The sequence below is a fragment of the Neophocaena asiaeorientalis genome, unplaced genomic scaffold (assembly GCF_003031525.2).
Source record: "Neophocaena asiaeorientalis asiaeorientalis breed wild unplaced genomic scaffold, Neophocaena_asiaeorientalis_V1.1 scaffold418, whole genome shotgun sequence".
Taxonomy (NCBI): Eukaryota; Metazoa; Chordata; class Mammalia; order Artiodactyla; family Phocoenidae; genus Neophocaena; species Neophocaena asiaeorientalis.
The window spans coordinates 1,398,432-1,418,385 of NW_020175731.1; the positions used below are offsets into that span (position 1 = coordinate 1,398,432).

The following is a 19,954-nucleotide window of genomic DNA, read 5'->3' on the forward strand; positions in this document are numbered from 1 at the left end:
ACTAATTTTGGGAATTCTGAATGGCTGTAGCTTAAAGATATAGCGGTTTGAGTTATTTCTACCCTTTTTTTCTCCCGGGCTAGTGACACTCCCCAAGGGACAAAAGGACTGAAACTCCAAGTTCTCTAAAATACTGGGAGGGAAAGGGTGAGAAAATGCCGGAAGCAATAGTTGCCGGCCAGAGGCGCTGTTCCCCGAACAGCTGACTCGCACGCCGGCCCAACTCCGCAGGTCCCCTCCGCTCCGCCCGGCCCCGCCCCGCCGCGTCAGGAGGGTCACGTAGCCTGCGCCCCGCGCCCTGATTGGCTGCGTTGGGAGCTCTAGGGCGTATCTGTGGGTTCCGCGAAGCGGGGCCGGAGCTGCTGAGGGGAATTGGCTGGCGGCTTGGGACCCTGGCCCCTGTTCCCAGGCCTCGGGAGGACGCCAGGCTGCGGGGAGCCTTGGCCTGGGGAGGGGGGGAGGACGGAGCCAGAGACCCGGAACTCGCGCCTTGTGCAGAGTGGACGCCGACAGGTGAGTCGCCCCGGTCCTGCGCCCCTGGGGGTGATCGTCTCCGGCCGCACAGCGGCCGAGAGGCTGGAGTCGGGAGCTGCCCACCGTGAAGCCAGACTTCCCGCCAGCTGCTCAGCTCCGCCTGGCTGGCTCGGGAGCTGGGTGGACGCTGGGGCGCCGCAGGTCGGAAGTTTCTCTGGATATGAGCGCAGGCCCCACATGATGGATGTGTGGCTTTCGATCGCTCCCCAGTATCCTCTGCTTTGGGCCCTCGTTTTTCCTTTCTTACAAACATTGGGGTTAATTTGAAACTGTCAGCAGGTCGTACATGTTATAAAAGTAGAAGTTAACTGAATTACCGATGTTCGTCGAGGGAACCGTGTTATGAAAATTGTGCATATTACAGAAGTGGGTTTCACTCCTCAAAAACGCTTAAGAAACATGAAGTATCAGAAGATAAACCACGTTGTGATTTACAAAACATTTACCTGGATCATTGCTATGTGCAGAGCACAGGGCTAAGAGCAGGACTCAGCTAAGCTGTTGGGTTTGAATCCAAGGTCTGCCCTTTATTAGCTGACCAACCTTGGGCTACTTTACGTGCATCTGTTAACTCATCTTTAAAATGAGTTGCTGTGATGGTTTAATGAGTTTCTGAATGCTTTGTCATTTATGGTATTAATTAATTTAACCTTCACAATCACCCAGGATGTAATCTTCACGAACACCTAGTGATGCCATTTTCCTGGTGCTTAAACTGAGGCACAGAGAGGTGAAGTGACTTCCTCAAGTCACAGCACAACTAATGACCAGGAATTAAGCCCAGGCAGCCCACAGCTTTACCTACTACATTAAGTTGTAGTGAACTTGGTTTGTCATTGAGTTTCAGTTGACAGATACTGATTTTGTTTCTGTGGACCAAGTTCTTTGCTGGGTACAGGGGATAAAGTAGAAGAGCACGCAGACCCTGCTTTCCAGGTGCTTGCAATCTGGTGCAGGTTGTTCATAGACTGCAGGGTGCTCATGAGCCCTGCTAAAGTCTTTTGCAAGATGTGAGTATGGGTCCTTTTCTGGAAAAGAGAGGGAGTGTGGCTCACACTGTGTTCTCTGGTGGGTCTGTGATTCAAAGGTATGAAGAAACATTTTAGCAGAAAAGCTAGTATCTAGCATAAATGCCTGACACACAGAATGAGCCAAACAAACAAAAACAAAAAAAAACTGGTTGAATGAATGAAGAACTTACAGGAGTATAAGTGCCACAGTAGGGTCAAGAGCAGGGTGCTGTGGAAGAGCACACATGAAAGTCACCTGCCCAGGAATGCCTCCTAGAGTCAGCAGTGCCAGCCAGGTGAAAGGTAGGGAAGCAATTCATTGGAACATGGCAGTAAACATGTCTGCCCTCATGGAGGGTGAGACAAACCACTCATGAACAGCTGCAGCTATGACAAGTGGCACATAGGAACAGTCCATGGTGATAAGAGAGCCTGTCAGGGGGACAGGAAGCCTCATCTATTCCTGAAGGGCAGGGAACTTTCCCTGAGAAAGTGACACTTAGACCTAGGAGTTAGGAGCATTGTGGGCATGGGGGCTAGCCCTCAGTCTTCAGAGACCCAGTGATGGGAACAGGTAAAGCACCAGGGGCAGAAAGGAAGCTGGTGCAGCTGGTGTAGGCAGAGGGGTACAGGAGATTTGGGTGGTGACAAAGCCTAAGACAAAGAGGCCTTGCAGGCCATGGTAAGGCTTTTTTACTTTGTGTCTTTATCCTAAAGTGCCATCGAAAAGTTATTGCAGGGAGGTGACAAGATCACATTTTGAGAAGAAGCTGGAAAGAAGCCCAAGTGGATTAAGAATCCCCGGATGAGGACAGGATCTCTGAGGAGAAACTCAAAGGTAAGAAGAGGAGAGGGCCTAGAACCAAGCCTTGAAGATGAGCCTGCAGAGGAGACAACTAAAGGACAGTCAGGAGTGTAGGAAGGAAGGAGGAGAACCAGGGGAGTGGGAGGTTTTGGAAGTCAGGTGTGAGTATTTCACAGAGAAAGTGGTCACCTGTGCTGAAAACTGCCGGTGTCAAAAGAGGGAGGAACTAAAACTACTCATTGGCTTTAATCACATGAAAGTTGTCTTTATGGGAAGTTGTATACATAGGAAGAGAGGAAATGGAAAGAAAGAAGGAGCTGCAAAAATTAACCTGAGGGGAAGAGAAAAATGGGATTTTAGTTGGAGGGGCAGTGAGAGAAAGAGCCACTGAGGTGAAGGGTGGGAACCTCAGAGAGGAGGATGCAGCTGAAGGAGTGAATACATGAGAAAGAAGAGCTCTAGACACTTCAGGCCAGAGAGGCTGGGATCAGCATAGGAGCAGGAATTACCCTGCATGATGAAAGATGTCATTGTAGGGAAGGGGAGGTAGCAGAAGGTTTATGTTTGGTATGATGAATTGCACTCCTTTCTTTGTACAAATTAGAGGCAAGGATATTGGTTGAGAGTGAAGGAGAGAATGGGTGTCAGGGGAAGCTGGAGGTCTGAGTTGAGAAGATTTGACATAGTTGTTGGGGGATGTGAAAGAGTGAGTTGACCAGAGATTGTTTTAGGATGGTCTGGCAGAGGGAGCCAAGTATACAGCAAAGGCCGGAAATTAGCCACGTGGCTCATTCAGGGAATGGCAAAAATAGTAGGGGAGTGAGGACAGAGGCTAGCTAGAAACAGAAACTACATTAAATACAGTATAACAAAGGAGGCATCACAAATCATGGGGAAGGAAAGGAGTGTTCAAACATGGTGCTTAGAGATAGCTAACCTATTGATAAAATCTATTTACATTCTTAGCTCACAATCAGAAATTCCAAATGAATTAAAGGAGCTAGCTTTTAAAATTCAAACAAAGGTCAGGTGCCTTCAATGTGGCAGAGGAGTAAGACGTAGAGATTACCTTCCTCCCCACAAATACATCAAAACTACATCTACATGTGGAACAGCTCCTACAGAACACCTACTGAATGCTGGCAGAAGACCTCAGACTTCCCAAAAGGCAAGAAACTCCCCACGTACCTGGGTAGGGCAAAAGAAAAAAGGAAAAATAGAGACAAAAGAACAGGGATGGGACCTGCACCTCGGGGAGGGAGCTGTAAAGGAGGAAAAGTTTCCACACACTAGGAAGCCCCTTCACTGGTGGAGACGGGGGTTGGGCACGGGGGGGAGCTTCGGAGCCACAGAGGAGAGCACAGCAATAGGGGTGCAGAGGACAAAGAGGAGAGATTCCCGCACAGAGGATCGGTGCCGACTCTCACCAGCCCGAGAGGGTTGTCCACTCACCCACCGGGGCGGGCAGGGGCTGGGAGCTGAGGCTCGAGCTTTGGCATTCAGATCCCAGGGAGAGGACTGGGGTTGGCTGCGTGAACACAGCCTGAAGGGGGCTAGTGTGCCACAGCTAGCCGGCAGGGAGTCTGGGAAAAAGTCTGGAACTGCCTAAGAGGCAAGAGACCATAGTTTTAGGGTGCGCGAAGAGAGGGGATTCAGAGCACCGCCTAAATGAGCTCCAGAGATGGGCGTGAGTCACAGCTATCAGCACGGACATCAGAGACAGGCATGAAATGCTGGGCTGCTACTACAGCCACCAAGAATCCTGTGTGCAAGCACAGGTCACTATCCACACCTCCCTTCCTGGGAGCCTGTGCAGCCCGCCACTGCCAGGGTCCAGTGATCCAGGGCCAACTTCCCTGGGAGAACACACGGCACGCTTCAGGCTGTTGCAATGTCACACCGGCCTCTGCTGCTGCAGGCTTGCCCCACATTCCATACCCCTCCCTCCCCCCCAGCCTGAGTGAGCCAGAGCCCCCTAATCAGCTGCTCCTTTAACCCCATCCTGAGTGAAGGACAGACGCCCTCAGGCGACCTACACACAGAGGTGGGGCCAAATCCAAAGCTGAACCCCAGGAGCTGTGCAAAGGAGAGAAAGGGAAATCTCTCCCAGCAGCCTCAGGAGCAGTGGATTAAATCTCAAGTGCACATGGAACATTCTCCAGGGTAGATCATATCTTGGGTCACAAATCAAGCCTTGGTAAGTTTAAGAAAATTGAAATCGTATCAAGTATCATTTCCAACCACAACGCTGAGACTAGCTAGATATCAATTACAGGAAAAAATCTGTAAAAGATACAAACACATGGGAGGCTAAATAATATACTACTAAATAATGAAGAGATCACTGAAGAAATCAAAGAGAACATCAAAAAAATACCTAGAAATAAATGACAATGAAAACATAATGACCCAAGACCTGTGGGATCCAACAAAAGCAGTTCTAAGAGGGAAGGTTATAGCAATACAATCCTACCTCAAGAAACAAGAAATGGGACTTCCCTGGTAGCGCAGTGGTTAAGAATCCGCCTGCCAATCCAGGGAACACGGGTTTGAGCCCTGGTTCAGGAAGACCCCACATGCTGCAGAGCAAATAAGTCTGTGCGCCACAACTACTAAGCCTGCTCTCTAGAGCCCGCAAGCTACAACTACTGAATCCCACGTGCCTAGAGTCCATGCTTCATGACCAGAGAAGCCACCGCAATGAGAAGCCCGCCCACTGCAATGAAGAGTAGCCCCCGCTTGCCACACTGGAAAAAGCCGGCACGCAGCGAAGACCCAAAGCAGCCAAAAACAGAGAAAGAAACAAGAAACATCTCAAATAAACAACCTAACCTTACACCTAAAGCAATTAGAGAAAGAAGAACAAAAAACCCCCAAAGTTAGCAAAAGGAAAGAAATCATACAGATCACATCAGAAATAAATGAAAAAGAAATGAAGGAAATGATAGCAAAGATCAATAAAACTAAAAGCTGGTTCCTTGAGAAAATAACCAAAATTGATAAACCATTAGCCAGATTCATCAAGAAAAAAAGGGAGAAGACTCAAATCAACAGAATTAGAAATGAAAAAGGAGAAGTAACAACTGACAATGCAGAAATACAAAGGATCATGAGAGATTACTATAAACAACTATATGCCAATAAAATGGACAACCTGGAAGAAATGGACAAATTCTTAGAAAAGCACAGGCTTCTGAGACTGAACCAGGAAGAAATAGAAAATATAAACAGACCTATCACAAGTATTGAAATTGAAACTGTGATTTTAAATCTTCCAGCAGACAAAAGCCTGGGACCAGATGGCTTCACAGGCGAATTCTATCAAACATTTAGAGAAGAGCTGACACCTATCCTTCTCAAACTCTTCCAAAATATAGCAGAGGGAGGAACACTCCCAAACTCATTCTACAAAGCCACCATCACCCTGGTATGAAAACCAGACAAAGATATCACAAAGAAAGAAAACTACAGGCCAATATCACTGATGAACGTAGATGCAAAAATCCTCAACAAAATACCAGCAAACAGAATCCAACAGCACATTTAAAGGATCATACACCATGATCAAGTGGGATTGCAACGCTTCTTCAATATATGCAAATCAGTCAATGTGATAAATCATATTAACAAATTGAAGGAGAAAATCCATATGATCATCTCAATAGATGCAGAAGTTGTTTTCGACAAAATTCAACACCCATTTTTTGATAAAATCTCTCCAGAAAGTAGCCATATAGGGAACTTACCTCAACGTGATAAAGGCCATTTATGACAAACCCACAGCCAACGTCATTCTCAATGGTAAAAACTGAAACCATTTCCACTAATATCAGGAACAAGACAAGGTTGCCCACTCTCACCACTCTTATTCAACATAGTTTTGGAAGTTTTAGCCACAGCAATCAGAGAAGAAAAGGAAATAAAAGGAATCCAAATCGGAAAAGAAGAAGTAAAGCTGTCACTGTTTGCAGATGACATGATACTATACATAGAGAATCCTAAAGATGCTACCAGAAAACTACTAGAGCTAATCAATGAATTTGGTAAAGTAGCAGGATAAGGAGATATGGTGATGTATGTATAGGTATAGCTGATTCACTTTGTTATACAGTAGAAACTAACACACCATTGTAAAGCAATTATACTGTAATAAAGATGATTAAAAAAAAACAGGGACTGAAAAATAAATGTCAAACAAAAATATAGAAGCAAATAGGGATGAATTTTTATCTTCTCATCTGATGCATAAAAGCAGTAGGAATCCTAAAGGAAAGGGAAACTTCCCTGATCCTTTGACCAATTAAAATTAACCGATTTGTCCTGACACATGCTACACAATGTATGAAGCTTGAAGACATTATGCTAAGTGAAATAAGCCATGGTCACCATTCCACGGCTAACCTGATTTTCTATGGCTTCACTAGGGCAGTCACATGGCATTCCTCATTTTACCTGGCTGAGACTTATTTTAATTCTAGATTTATAAAAAAGTTTTTCACATAATTCTCATAAAAAAGCATATATTTATTCATTCATTTTAGAGAAAACAAATTCACTGACTTATTTTGATAAGTTATTTAGCAAAAGAATATTTACTCTAAATATAAAATTAGAGTTGACACCCCTCCTTAAAAAGTATTTGCTTCAGCTAAACATCAGCTTGAAAATGTAAAATGTTAAAACAAAAAAAAGTCGGTGTGTGTAAATAGCGTATGTGTCCTAAACTTGAACGTATCAGAGTTGAAAGGGAATGTGTGTCAAAATAACATTTGAGGTTTGTGAATCTTTGAACTCCTTGTGGTTTTGCTACTGGTCTGTAAAATGGAACTAACTACTGCACGAGGTTGTTGCAAAACTCAGACAATGTATTTATAAAGTTTAAGATGTGAAGCAGTGTATTACAGTTACTTCATCAATTATTTAAGAGGCTCTATTTAATATACTCCACATGAGTTGTCTAATTTAAGTCCGTTTTATTTCCACGCTTACTACTTACAGCTCAAATTTGTGTTTGTATTCTGAAAGTCAACACCCTTTATGTTAAAAACCTGTATTTTCTTTGATATAGGTATGATGAGTACCTTCTGAGTCTCAGGATGGTGGGAATTAGCCAGTGGATTGCAGGCATGTTGTGGAAGTTGCTGATGAGATCCCAGCCCTGCAGGCTCTGTTCTTTCAGAAAGATGCTATCAGCTCCAAAATACACACCTTTTCTAGCATCCTTCACCTATACAACTGATAATCAGTCAAATAGAGAAAATAAAAGGACAGTAGAAAAGCTCTATAAATTGTCAGTTGACATCAGGAAAATTCGAAGATTAAAAGGATGGGTACTTCTGGAGGATGAAACCTATGTTGAAGAAATTGCAAATATTTTACAACAGCTAGGTGCCGATGAGACTGCTGTAGCCAGTATCTTGGAACACTGCCCAGAAGCAATTATCTGCAGTCCACCTGCTGTTAACACCCAGAGAGAACTCTGGCAGTCGGTTTGCAAGAACGAGAAAGAGTTAGTTAAGTTAATAGAACAGTTTCCAGAATCTTTCTTTACTGTTCAAGACCAGGAAAACCGGAAGCTGAATGTTCAATTCTTTCAAGAGTTGGGATTCAAAAATGTGGTCATTAGTAGGTTTTTGACAACTGCACCTAATATTTTTCACACTCCTATTGAGAAGAATAAGCAAATGATAAATGTTCTTCAAGAGAGTTATCTAAATTTAGGTGGCTCTGAGGTCAACATGAAAGTCTGGCTACTAAAATTATTAAGCCAAAACCCATTTATTTTGTTAAATTCTTCTGCATCTATAAAGGAAACACTAGAATTTCTCCAGGAGCAGGGTTTTACAAACTTTGAAATTCTCCAACTTCTCTCCAAACTCAAAGGATTTCTGTTTCAACTTTGCCCAAGAAGTATACAGAACAGTATGTCCTTCTCTAAAAATGCTTTTAAATGTACTGATCATGACCTGAAGCAATTAGTTTTGAAATGTCCTGCCCTTTTATATTATTCCGTTCCAGTTTTGGAAGAGAGAATTCAGGGATTATTGAAAGAAGGAATTTCCATAGCTCAGATAAGAGAGACGCCAAAGGTTCTTGAATTAACGCCACAAATAGTACAGTACAGGGTAAGGAAACTGAATGCCTTAGGCTATAGAATAAAGGATGGATATCTAGCATATCTAAATGGAACAAAAAAAGAGTTTGAGGCTAACTTTGGTAAGATTCAGGCCAAAAAAGGAAGGCCATTATTTAATCCTGTGGCACCATTAAATATTGAAGAGTAACTTGCTGACTGATGCTTCTATCAGTGCTGAGTAAAACCAAGTAGCAAAAACTTAAGTGATTCAGGCATATTGTGGGCACCAGTAATTTTAAGAACCAACTTAGCTTCTGAGTTGTGTTTAAATGACCTCTAAGTAGAAAATCTCTCACTCAATTGCTGTACTTAAAAATATAAATTGCATTTATTTTAAATGAAGTTTGTAATTTTGACCTTGAGCTATTTTTAAAAATTATTAAATGGTCTATCAGTGTGATATGTTATAAGTGAGTAATTTCTAAGAAACTGACAAGTGCACTCCATTCAAAGTATGGATACATTTTTACTCATATAGCACATTTCACCTGGGATGCAGACCCAGCCTTCTTTCTCACCACCAGCTCTGAAACATCACTCTACTATGGTGTGAATTCTGTAGCTTAGTGTTTAGTGAAACATTAGCAAACTTCTAATACATTTTTGTGGAGAAAGTTGATTTCATCTCCAGGTTGGAATAAGGGAATATCTTTGAGAACCAAGTATTGCCCATCAAAAGGAATAATTAGAGCTTATTTGTGTGGTTTAAAATTGACTATTTTATCTCATGAAACACTTTTATGTGCATTTATTACTTTCCCCTTTTTATAGATGAGGAAACAAGCTTAGAGAGCCATCCAGCTGCCACATGCCAGAGCCCAGATTTACTAAGATCTGTCTTCTGTTCAAACCTTGTGAACAGAAAAAGGATTGCTTATGAGTTGGCATAAGAAAAGTCACTCCTACCTGACGTGCTAAAAGAGTACCAACTACAAATTTAGGGATTTTTATGAAAACATCTCTGTAAAATTCCTTAAATTTGAAATGATCTAATTTGTATAAACTTTCTGAAAATCCAGGTCTGACTGTAAAATATGAAAGGTAAAGTGTGTGACGGTTGGTACTGATTTTAGTTAGGTTTCAAGTTTCTATTTCTAAACTTTGTTCCAAGATAAATATTATGCAAATAAAGACTGGCTCACTTTCAGCTGTGGAGTTTGAACTCTAACAAATACACAAACAATTGACTCTTGACACTCAAACATCTGCGCTATGTGTGCGTGGCCTTAAGTGATGAAAAAATTATGAAAAACGCAGGCCACATCTTCACTCTATTCCTCCTTCATTCAGCAAATGCAGGTAACTCTCACTCTCCCAATCTGTTAAGTTCCTTAGTTAGGAAAGCGAAAGGTATCTCTGTGCAGCACCTAAGTGCTGGGCACATTGTGTTTTACAACTCTAAGAGCTGAGTACCACTGTTTATTGTTCTAACAGATGAGGACATTCAGGCACAGAGAGGGTAAGTCACTTACTCAAAGTCACACAGAAATGTCTGTTAAAGAGAAAGCATGGCAGCCAGTATAGTCGGGGCAGAGTTAAGTGATGGGAAGAGTGACACAAGATGAGCATCAACAGGTCCATCTAAGGAACAGGATCTCATTCTAAATGTGATGGGAAACCCTTTGGCAGATTTTAGTTTATGCTGACGAAATTATCAGCAGTGCTTTCACCCTCAAAAGTATCTCAGTTTGGAATACATTACACATTATATGGTCACCTTGGTAGTTCTATGTTAGATGTCAATTTTGAGATGCCTACAAGAATCTCAGCAGAGATTTCAAATAGAAAAATGGTGAAGTCTGGAGTAGTGAGAAATCAGGACTGGAGATACAGATAATCAGGGATCATCTGCATATCTATGGTATTTAAAGCTATAGCTCTGGGTGAGACTGCCAGAAAGAAGATAGATTTGGAGTAGTGGCTGACCAAGCCTAGAAAGGATTGACCAGAGTAAGTCTGCCAAGAAAAGAGGGCATTTTCAATAATATTGAATACCATGGGGAGGTCAACTAAGATAAGGAGAAGTGACTAGTGGATCTGGCTAAAGGGAAATCATTGGTTGGCCCTATCAAGAGTGATTCTGGGGGATTACCTGGTGGTGCACTGGTTAAGGATCTGCCTACCAATGCAGGGGACACAGGTTTGAGCCCTGGTCCAGGAAGATCCCACATGCTGCAGAGCAACTAAGCCTGTGCGCCACAACTACTGAGCCTGCCACAAGCTCATGAGCCACAACTACTGGAGCCCACGTGCCTAGAGCCCATGCTCTGCAACAAAAGCCACCGCAATGAGAAGCCCACATACTGCAACAAAAGAGTAGCCCCCACTCACCGCAACTAGAGAAAGCCCACGCACAGCAACGAAGAGCCAATTCAGCCAAAAATAAATTTTTTAAAAAAAGTAATTCTGGTGGAATGAGAAAGGTAAGAAGGCAGCTAGAGTGGGTTGAAAGAATAGGAGATGAGGGCTTCCCTGGTGGTGCAGTGGCTAAGAATCCGCCTGCCAATGCAGGAGACATGGGTCAGAGCCGTGGTCCAGAAAGATCCCACATGCTGTGGAGCAACTAAGCCCATGCACCACAACTACTGAGCCTGCGCTCTAGAGCCTACAAGCCACAACTACTGAGCGGATATGTCGCAACTACTGAAGCCTGCGTGCCTAGAGCCCATGCTCTGCAACCAGAGAAGCCACCGCAATGAAACCTGCACACTGCAACGAAGAGTAGCTCCCGCTCGCCGCAACCAGAGGAAGACCGCACGTGTCAACAAAAACCCAACGCAGCCTAAATAAATATATTAAAAAAAAAAAAAGAATAGAGGAAGAGTCAGAGACTATATAGTTTTTCAAGAAGTTTTGCTGCAAAAGGAAGCAGAAAAATGGAGATTATGAGATTAATTTTTCTTTAAAGAAATAGTGGAAAATGTTTATATGCCGACGGGTATGACCCAAGGAGAGAGAGATGGATGAGATGGAAAATCAATTCATTTTAAGGATTAATATCCTTGAGGAAGTGAAGGTGGACTGACTTTGGATAAGAGCAGAGCTACTAGTCCTGGTCCACAGAGCATGGGAGCAGATGCAGGCAGGTTGATAGAGTGTGCACTGTGAGAGGCAGGAGTCTTGCTGTCTGGTTGCCTCTTTTTACAGAGAGATTTAGAATGGGAGGAGGGGAGTATAGCAGGAGAGATGGAAAGAGGAGGTATGAAATAGTCACTTTGAGGAGTAGGAAAGTAAACAAACATGAAGGTATATAAGAAAGTTTAGCAGAGTTGAGTGGCCATGTGTGCTTTGTGGCCATTAAGAGCTTTGTCAGTATAGCAGCAAATGGGGCAGTTATGGTTACAGAAATGCATTTGTAGCTTACTCTAACTTGAAAAGTTTAAACTAAAATAAATCCACATTCATGGTCAAACATGCAGTATACTGACCTGTCCTTTAGACCAAATCCTAGTCCGTTATCTTTTAGCCCTTGTACCTCTGCCTTTTTCTATTCTTGCATTCTTACTCAGATCTTCCTACAAGTAAAATTTTAGATTTTCAAAATCAACCTAACAGGGGGAGATATCCTTACATAAAACACTAGAGTCAAATTTCATTTCCTCTGTGAAAAAAAGGCTATAACAAAATACATGATTTCCTTTAAACAGTTTATGTATAAATTCATATCTGTGGCAAAATGTAATTAGCTGCCAAAGTAAATATGATCACCCAGAAGACTTCCAGTGAGCTCAGACAGCCTGGTAAATCAAGCATACAGGCAGCACTCATGCCAGCAGCGGAATGAAGGACTAGCTACTGAGTTGTCCCCTTTGTTTCTGGACATAAGATGGAGAGGTTCTGACTTACACAAATTCAAAAGTGTTACGGGAAATTCAACTAACACTGGAACTGTGCTTGCTCCATATTTGTAAAAAGGGAATAAAGATACTTTTCCTCATAAGGTCCTCATACTGATTAAATCAGAGAATTTATGGACAGTACCTGGTAGGTAAGTAGATGCCCAGTAAATATCAATTTTCTTCCTTCCTCCAACTGGTTCCCATCCCTTTGAGTCACTTCTGGCCAGTAAGAGGTCTAAGTTGGTTCCACAGCTGCTTAGGACAGAGAGAAGTGTGCTCCCTACTTTATAATTCCTCCAACAGTTCCCAAATTTTAGACTGCAAAAGAATCACCTGCAGAGGTTGTTAAATTGCAGTCTTGGATCCCACCCTGCAGAGATTCAGCAAATTGCAGTCAAACCCAGAAATCTGCATTTTTAATCTTTATTAGAGTTGTTTAAAATATATTTATTTCATTGTTGTGTTGGCATCAAAATTCATATTTGGAGATGTTCTGTCATGTTTGTGCATTAGTATCAAAAAATTAAAAAACTGGCTACAGTACTTTCTGAATTTCTATATAACTAAAATTTTCAGACTACCCTGTTTTAAAATTTCCTTTATTTCCTTAGATCTTTATGAAACAGTTCATCTTTTGCAGATCATAGTGCTTTATTAAAGATTCATGTCTTCTTTTCCCATTCCTTTAATACAAAAAAATTTATTCAATCATCAGTTATTTTCATCTGACATTTCACTAAGTACAGGATTCATAACGTCAACATTATTAGATCAGTCATTCAAGTGGGTCACACAAGTTTATCCTCATTGTGCTGAATACCCACTCAAAAGATAAGCTGAATAACAGATGCCTTCAGGTGTATACAACAACCACCTTATTAGCTTCTTGAAGTGAACTAGTACTGTTTAACAGGTCAGATTGCTAGTCTACGAAAAAAACAGAAAAAGACTCAAGTGTACAGCTTTACGTATCATCAAATGGCAAGTTCATTTCAACAAGAACGTCTACAACTAACTTCATTTGTACAAGTTCTCTGCTATCATTGCAAAGCCTCTCCTGAACAAAGTTATAATTTAAAATTTAAAACAAACTTGATGAGATAAAATGTACCAGGTGGCTTTTCTGTAGCAGAAATTAATTACAACCATTTTTCCTCAAGCAATTTTAAAGACAAGCAAAGTTGAAAATAAATATTCAAGCATACAGTAAACTGAAGTCTATATTTAGAAATTCAGGTACAAAGCACAGCAGAGCCGATGAAGATAAGAAGATAATTTAGAAATATAAGCTAGCAATGAAGCAATAATTTCTTTCAAATAGCAGGAAACAAATTCTCCAATACCATTACTTAGATCATTATTTCGTGTTCATCCATTAATTTTGGTTTTTTTTTTTTAAATCCCCTTGCTAATTATGACATTTGACCAGATATACCAACAAATATACCTTTAATCATACTGGATGAAATAAACAACAATTTAATTTTTGATTAACTCCCTAATGACTTTCCAGTGTTGTATATGGTAGAAAGGTTCAAGAACCTTTGTGGATTTACTTCAATCTCTGCTGGTATTTATGAAAGCTTTTAAAAGCTAAGTTTTGTTCTTACCCATTTGTTGATCCACATTATTAATGTAAAACTCTTAGTGGGTTGCAAACAAACACTTAAGCTTTGGGTGTTGGAGTGATCTAAGTTCTCAGGAATGCTGTTTTGACTTACTCCAGAGCATCACCTCCTTTCTTCCCCTTGCTTGTTAAAAAAAAAAAAAAAAGTCTGCAGAATGGTGGCAAATTTCCAAACTTAAGTGAAGGAAAATTAAGATTTTTCAGGCTGGGATTAAACCCTTGGTTAAGAGAAATGCCACTTTTAAAATTTTTATGAAACTGAACATGAAACAAAAAAAGGATGAATTCGGGCTTCCCTGGTGGCGCAGTGGTTGGGAGTCCGCCTGCCGATGCAGGGGACACGGGTTCGTGCCCTGGTCCGGATCACCCGAACAAAAAAAAAAAAAAAAAAAAAAAAAAAAAAAGATGAATTCCAGCTAAGTCATATTCTTTTAGAATGAATGAGACATGATGAGACGTTAATGAGACACAACACACTTATCATCCGTAACCAAAAAATTCAATTTCCTGCCTGAAGTTGACTTGGAAAATGGTACAAAGTTTACAGCTGCTTTAAAGGAGTGTAAGATGACATTTTAAAAGCCTGTCAAACAGAAAGCAGTTACATATATTTTACATTCAAAACTAATCTATGGAGCCCATTCCGTTCAATTTAAGAGTCAGCCCCCACACATCTGTGGCTGCTTTCACTGTGTTTTTTGAAAGGGGTACTGCTAGTAATTTAAGCCATCCTGGAGACAAAATAGGTATGAAGAATTTTTTATATCTTGGATGCTTTAGGTAATTCTTAAGAACTTAAAATGATTTATGTTTTCCTCCTTAATATGAAACTCTTTTATTAACACAGCTTCTGACCAGCAAAGAAATGTTCCTTAGGCACTGTGAGGTTTATTAATGATGGAGCATGAACCCAGGTTGAAGTGTACAATTTGGTTATAACTACTGACAGTTATCAAACACCATCCTAATCTGCTGAGAGCAAGAAATGCCTTTATGTCACTAATCCTGAGATTCTTGAGGGAAAACTAATTTCACAAACAACTTTTGAAAGAATCCATATATAATAATAATCCTAAGAACTGCACATATTCAGGGTATTAGAAAAGATGTTTTCTTTTGTAAGGCATCAATGATTAAATTAATATAATGCCTATCTAACAAAAGATGGTTAATACTCATAAAACCATGAATCTTTTCTTTTAAACTTCTCTAGTTTCTGCTACTTTTACCATCTTAAATAAGAAAAGAATGCCTCTTTGTCTAATCAACTATGGTTATTAAAAAAGCTAAGACATCTGAAACTATTAGGCACATCAAAGGTACATTTATGTAGGTCAAGGTTCCCTTCTTAAGGGGCAGATGAGTTACCTGGCACATTATACATATGGAACTGTAAAGATCATCCACTAAATTCAACTTTCACATTTTTAGTTAAACTGAAAGACTTATGTAGTAAATATTCAAATATACCTTATCTTTAGTTACAACTGAATAAGTGTAACATTTTACCAGATAAAAAGCTGGAATTTAAGTATGAGACACCTTCATACACTGTGCTAGTATTGGTCTCTTCCTTTTAGACAAAAGCCAGTCAGTCATCAATACTTTCAACACAGCAGTTAGAAGATAAACGTCCAAAACAGGTGACTTGGTTGTAGTCTGTAATTTAGCAATTCAATGCCACTGGCATCATAATGCTGTGGAGAGCAAGTGTATCTCCATATTTTAGTCAGATTTGTCTTTCTTCTTTCCTGTTAAGGGCACTTTGTTTACAACAGCAGAACCAACAGCTGTAACACCTCCAGCCACAGCAGACACGCCCCCTTTCACCAGCCCTATTCCCATGGAAGGTACAGTTGTAACAGCTGTTTTGGTCACCTCCAGACTCTTTCCACCAATCCAAGCCACACCACCAATGGTGGCACCAACGGCTCCTTTTGTAACACTGAAGATACCCCCAGTCACACGGGACAGCATGCCTGGCTGCTGCTGTGGGTGATCTTTCATTGAACCTAATAAGAGAAAATATCGTAAGACAGTCAAATGTAAGTCTTTATAAGAACAGTACAAATCACTGAGTAACCTTCCTAACAACCAGCAGATTGTACTGAAAAGGTCAACCACATAAATACGTATCTGATCAAGACATCAAGAGCTCTTCCCTCAAGGGTATAGTTGTACATGTTTTTAAAACATCTTGGTCCAATGCTAAGTCTTAGTATCTATGAGAAGAAATCCTTTAGACACTAGACAACTTTCATAAAATGGAAGACTATTTTAAATGTCTCCTTGATTTATAGTTTTACTGCTTTTAATAAAAACATCTTTATTTTATATCCTAAAAGGAGCATGAAAAAATAAAAAGATATATATATTTAGCCCTTATTTCCTTGATAGAATTCAATCAGTCATCACTGAAACAACCTTCTTCATTTAAAGCACTGGTTCTCAGGTATGGTCTGGAACCCTTGAGTATCCCCAGGACCACTTCGGGGTAAAAACTGCTTTCATAATAATATTAACATGTCATTTGTCTTTCACTTTCATTCTGTCACCAGTCTAAAACAGAATTTTCCAGAAGCTAAATGATGGGCAGTAACACAACAGACTAAACACAGAAGACTAAACTGTGAGAATCTAGCTCTCTTCTATTAATCCAAATATTAAAGAGATTTGCAAAAATTTTAAAACCATGTCAGAAATTCTCTGGTGGTCCAGTGGTTAGGACTCTGCACTTTCACTGCCAAGGGCCTGGATTTGATCCCTGATCGGGAAACTAAGATCCCACAAGCCACACGGTATGGCCACAAACAAACAAATCACCCTGCTCACAATTTTTTTTTTGTTTTGGAAAATAGTTTCATATTTTTCAAAAAATATGTTAATATGTAATGGGCCTACTGAGTTCTTTTCATAATAAAATACTTAATTTCTGTTTTTATTGTTAATATGGCAAATATCAACAAAGACATAGCTCTTTGGAATCCTCAATTTTTTTTAAAGTAGAAAGCATCCTGAGACAAAATAATTTGAGAACCACTAACTTAAATATACTTGGGTTTCTATTCTATGTGTTCCTTAATAATGTATTTAAAGAGCTAATATTATATGTAAAAATAGGAAAATTATTCATCACTTAAAATCATGTTACCTACATATAATCTTTTTTGTAACATGGAGAAACCAGAGCTATGGTTAATACTTCCACTGCCTCAGTAATTTTTATAAAAGAGAGTATGTGATTTAAGTATCTAGTTTGTAAAAGCTCTTCATATACTCCCAGAAAAGGTAACATCAGTATGAGATATTCAGATTTATTGTCACGAGTCTTTTCTCTTTGGTTTCTTTGTTTAATAGAGGCACTCAAACTGGCATGTAACCCCAAACTCCAACATAAAATGACTAGCAGGAAGATTTCATAAAAATTTGCTTCTGCCAGCCTCAAACACACACAGACCTTTTCTCCTTCATAATCTAATGACTCAGGCGGTGACAACACATAAGCAATAGTGTTTTTATTTTTTTAAACTTCATGAAAAAATACTTGGTAACTATACAGTTCAGGCTATAACCACTAAAAAGGTATAATCTCACACAAGAAAGGTAAATTCTTGGGTACGTAAGTTCAACTAAGACACCCAAAGCTACTATAACCTAGCAGAATGTGGTTATCAGAGAAGGTAACATTAGAAAACCAACAATATTTGAAAGAGAAAAAAAATCTGAAAATTGAGTTTCTTTAAATACACAGACACAAATTTACCTTGAGTAAGATTTTCTTTTCACTGTTTGGAGATTTTACATCCTTTCACAGGAAGAAAGTCTCATTGATTAGTCAAAATAGCTCACTGATGAAGATATAGCAATGGCTAAATTTATAAAACCAACTGTTTAATTGAAACTGAGTAATAAACATAGTTAATATAAAAATTTTTAAATAGCTGAAATAAAAGGCTTAAGACATAGATAAGCATTTGAATATATTAATTATAAAATTATGATGGAAAGGATTACATAAGTGGTCATTCTTTTGTAATCAAGGTTAGTAACACCAGGAAAAGGGGAAAATCTTGATTTGAGGATAAAACAGATAACTACCTCATGCTGAATACCTCATTAGTATTATCCTGCTATGCCAAATTTGGTGTACATGCATTTAATGAAGGCAATTTTTCTTAGTGAAATCAGATACATACTAATGCTGTTGATCTCTTAATTACAGTGTACTCTTAATTACCACCATATAAATTATCCACTTTGCAGACTACTTTTAACAGGTTGCCAATATAAAGACATCCCTGAGGCTGTTCTCTTAACAATCATGCTCCTGGACAGCCTTTATCGCTTTCCTGACTTCTTTCTCATAAGTCCTTCCTAACTTTCTCACTGAGCCCTAACTTTTCTTTTCAAAACTCTAGACTACTAGTCCTTAAAAATAAAGGGAGAAAATAAAGAAAACAGCTACTCTGTTTCTGTACATAGTGAGGACATGCATGTGTGCATTTAGTGTTTCCAAAGATTTTTGAAGGTAAGAATAAAATGATTCCTGATGTCACAATTTTCACACCAAAAAATAAATTAAGCAGACACTAAAACCATGTATTAAAAAAGGAAGAGTTACCCATTATAATGTAATGAATAGCAGGAGTTTAACAACAAATCTCAAGTGCCTCTTGAAGTGAGTTTTCATATGCATGACATAACCTAGTCCATCCTTCCTCTGCACCTCACCCAACTCTTTACAAGTGAAAGGATACTCGTGAAATGGTCTTAAAAGAGTAGCAGAAAAATATTGATAGACCTTATATAAAAGTTACATTATGTCCCCATTTACCAATATCTATGCTTTCTTATTAAAAGCTAAAAATGTTTAAGTATTTTTGGAACACATTTACTGACAAGGAAAACAGGTTATGTTACTTTAAAGTTAATGAAAACAATCAGAAGTTTAATTCACTAGGATTTTTTTCATTCTTAGTATCACAGATGCATACTTACCTTCTGGTGGTTCATCACTAAGGTATGATGGGATTTCTTGTTGATTTTTATCTGTCTGATTCATGATCTCCTAAAAAACACACACATTTCATTTTAATTTCAACATCTGAGACTACCTCGTTTTATATGCTTGATCAAGACTTAATCAACTTTATTCAGATAAACAACATTTTACTTATTTTTTTTTATTTTGGCTGAGCCGCACAACCAGGGATTGAACCCCGGGCCACAGCAGTGAAAGTGCAGGATCCTAATTACTAGACCACCAGCAAATCCCTGATAAACAACATTTTTAAAACAACCATAACAAGACTACTTCACCTTGTCTGTCTTCTACTTTGTGGTGTTTGAGAAATACTTTCAATTATACTAGCGCACAACATAAATCTTATCTCAAATCAAGCAAAGATTGGCAGGCATGGTACAAGCTTTCCTATGTAGTTACTGCTGCTTCAACTGAAATTGAAAATTACCAACTGAAAGAAAGTTGGAAGGTGGGGGTTAGCAGACAAAAATTTTAAGTGCCTCCTCCTACGGAATTTATTTCACAACAGACTCAAAGAAAAACCTATACTATGAACTAAAAAACATGTTCTATCTGAAAATTTCCTCAAAAACATGACATTCTTCTCCTATAAAGATGACAGCACCAATATGAATCACTAAGAGAAGGATTTTGATTACTTCTTTTTTTTTTTTCTTTCTCCCGGTACGCGGGCCTCTCCCGTCGCGGAGCAACAGGCTCCAGACGCGCAGGCTCAGCGGCCATGGCTCACAGGCGCAGCCACTCCACAGCATGTGGGATCATCCCAGACAGGGGCACGAACCCGTGTCCCCTGCATCAGCAGGCGGACTCTCAACCACTGCGCCACCAGGGAAGCCCATGATTACTTTTTAATTGTTACTTTTAGAACTCGTATGAACAGAAGTAGCAAAAGAATTCAAAATCCACTATAAAATATATATATATATATATATATATATATATATATACTATATACTACA

At 39.7% G+C, this 19,954-nt stretch overlaps 2 protein-coding genes across 4 annotated transcripts in view; one reads left to right on the top strand and one right to left on the bottom strand.

Moving 5' to 3' along the window:
• Positions 1-367: 367 nt before the first annotated feature.
• Positions 368-10,648, top strand: MTERF2 (mitochondrial transcription termination factor 2). Of its 3 annotated transcripts, none has more exons than XM_024732212.1 (3): positions 368-513; positions 2,262-2,382; positions 7,418-10,648. In XM_024732212.1, exon 3 carries the CDS (start codon positions 7,446-7,448, stop codon positions 8,631-8,633), a length of 1,188 nt encoding a protein of 395 aa, XP_024587980.1. In that variant the 5' UTR covers positions 368-513; positions 2,262-2,382; positions 7,418-7,445; the 3' UTR covers positions 8,634-10,648. The 3 variants fall into 3 exon arrangements, with proteins under 3 accessions (XP_024587980.1, XP_024587982.1, XP_024587983.1); XM_024732214.1 differs by having other exon boundaries at positions 2,284-2,382; XM_024732215.1 differs by lacking the exon at positions 2,262-2,382.
• A 4,166-nt stretch (positions 10,649-14,814) lies between these two features.
• The window catches only part of TMEM263 (transmembrane protein 263), a 14,856-nt gene continuing 9,716 nt past the window's right edge, over positions 14,815-19,954 (bottom strand). The window contains exons 2-3 of the mRNA XM_024732179.1: positions 18,950-19,019; positions 14,815-15,963 (exon numbers count right to left, since the gene is read on the bottom strand). Coding sequence (XP_024587947.1) covers positions 15,677-15,963; positions 18,950-19,013 — 351 coding nt within the window. The 5' untranslated portion in view covers positions 19,014-19,019 and the 3' untranslated portion in view covers positions 14,815-15,676. The remainder of the gene's footprint in view (positions 15,964-18,949; positions 19,020-19,954) is intronic.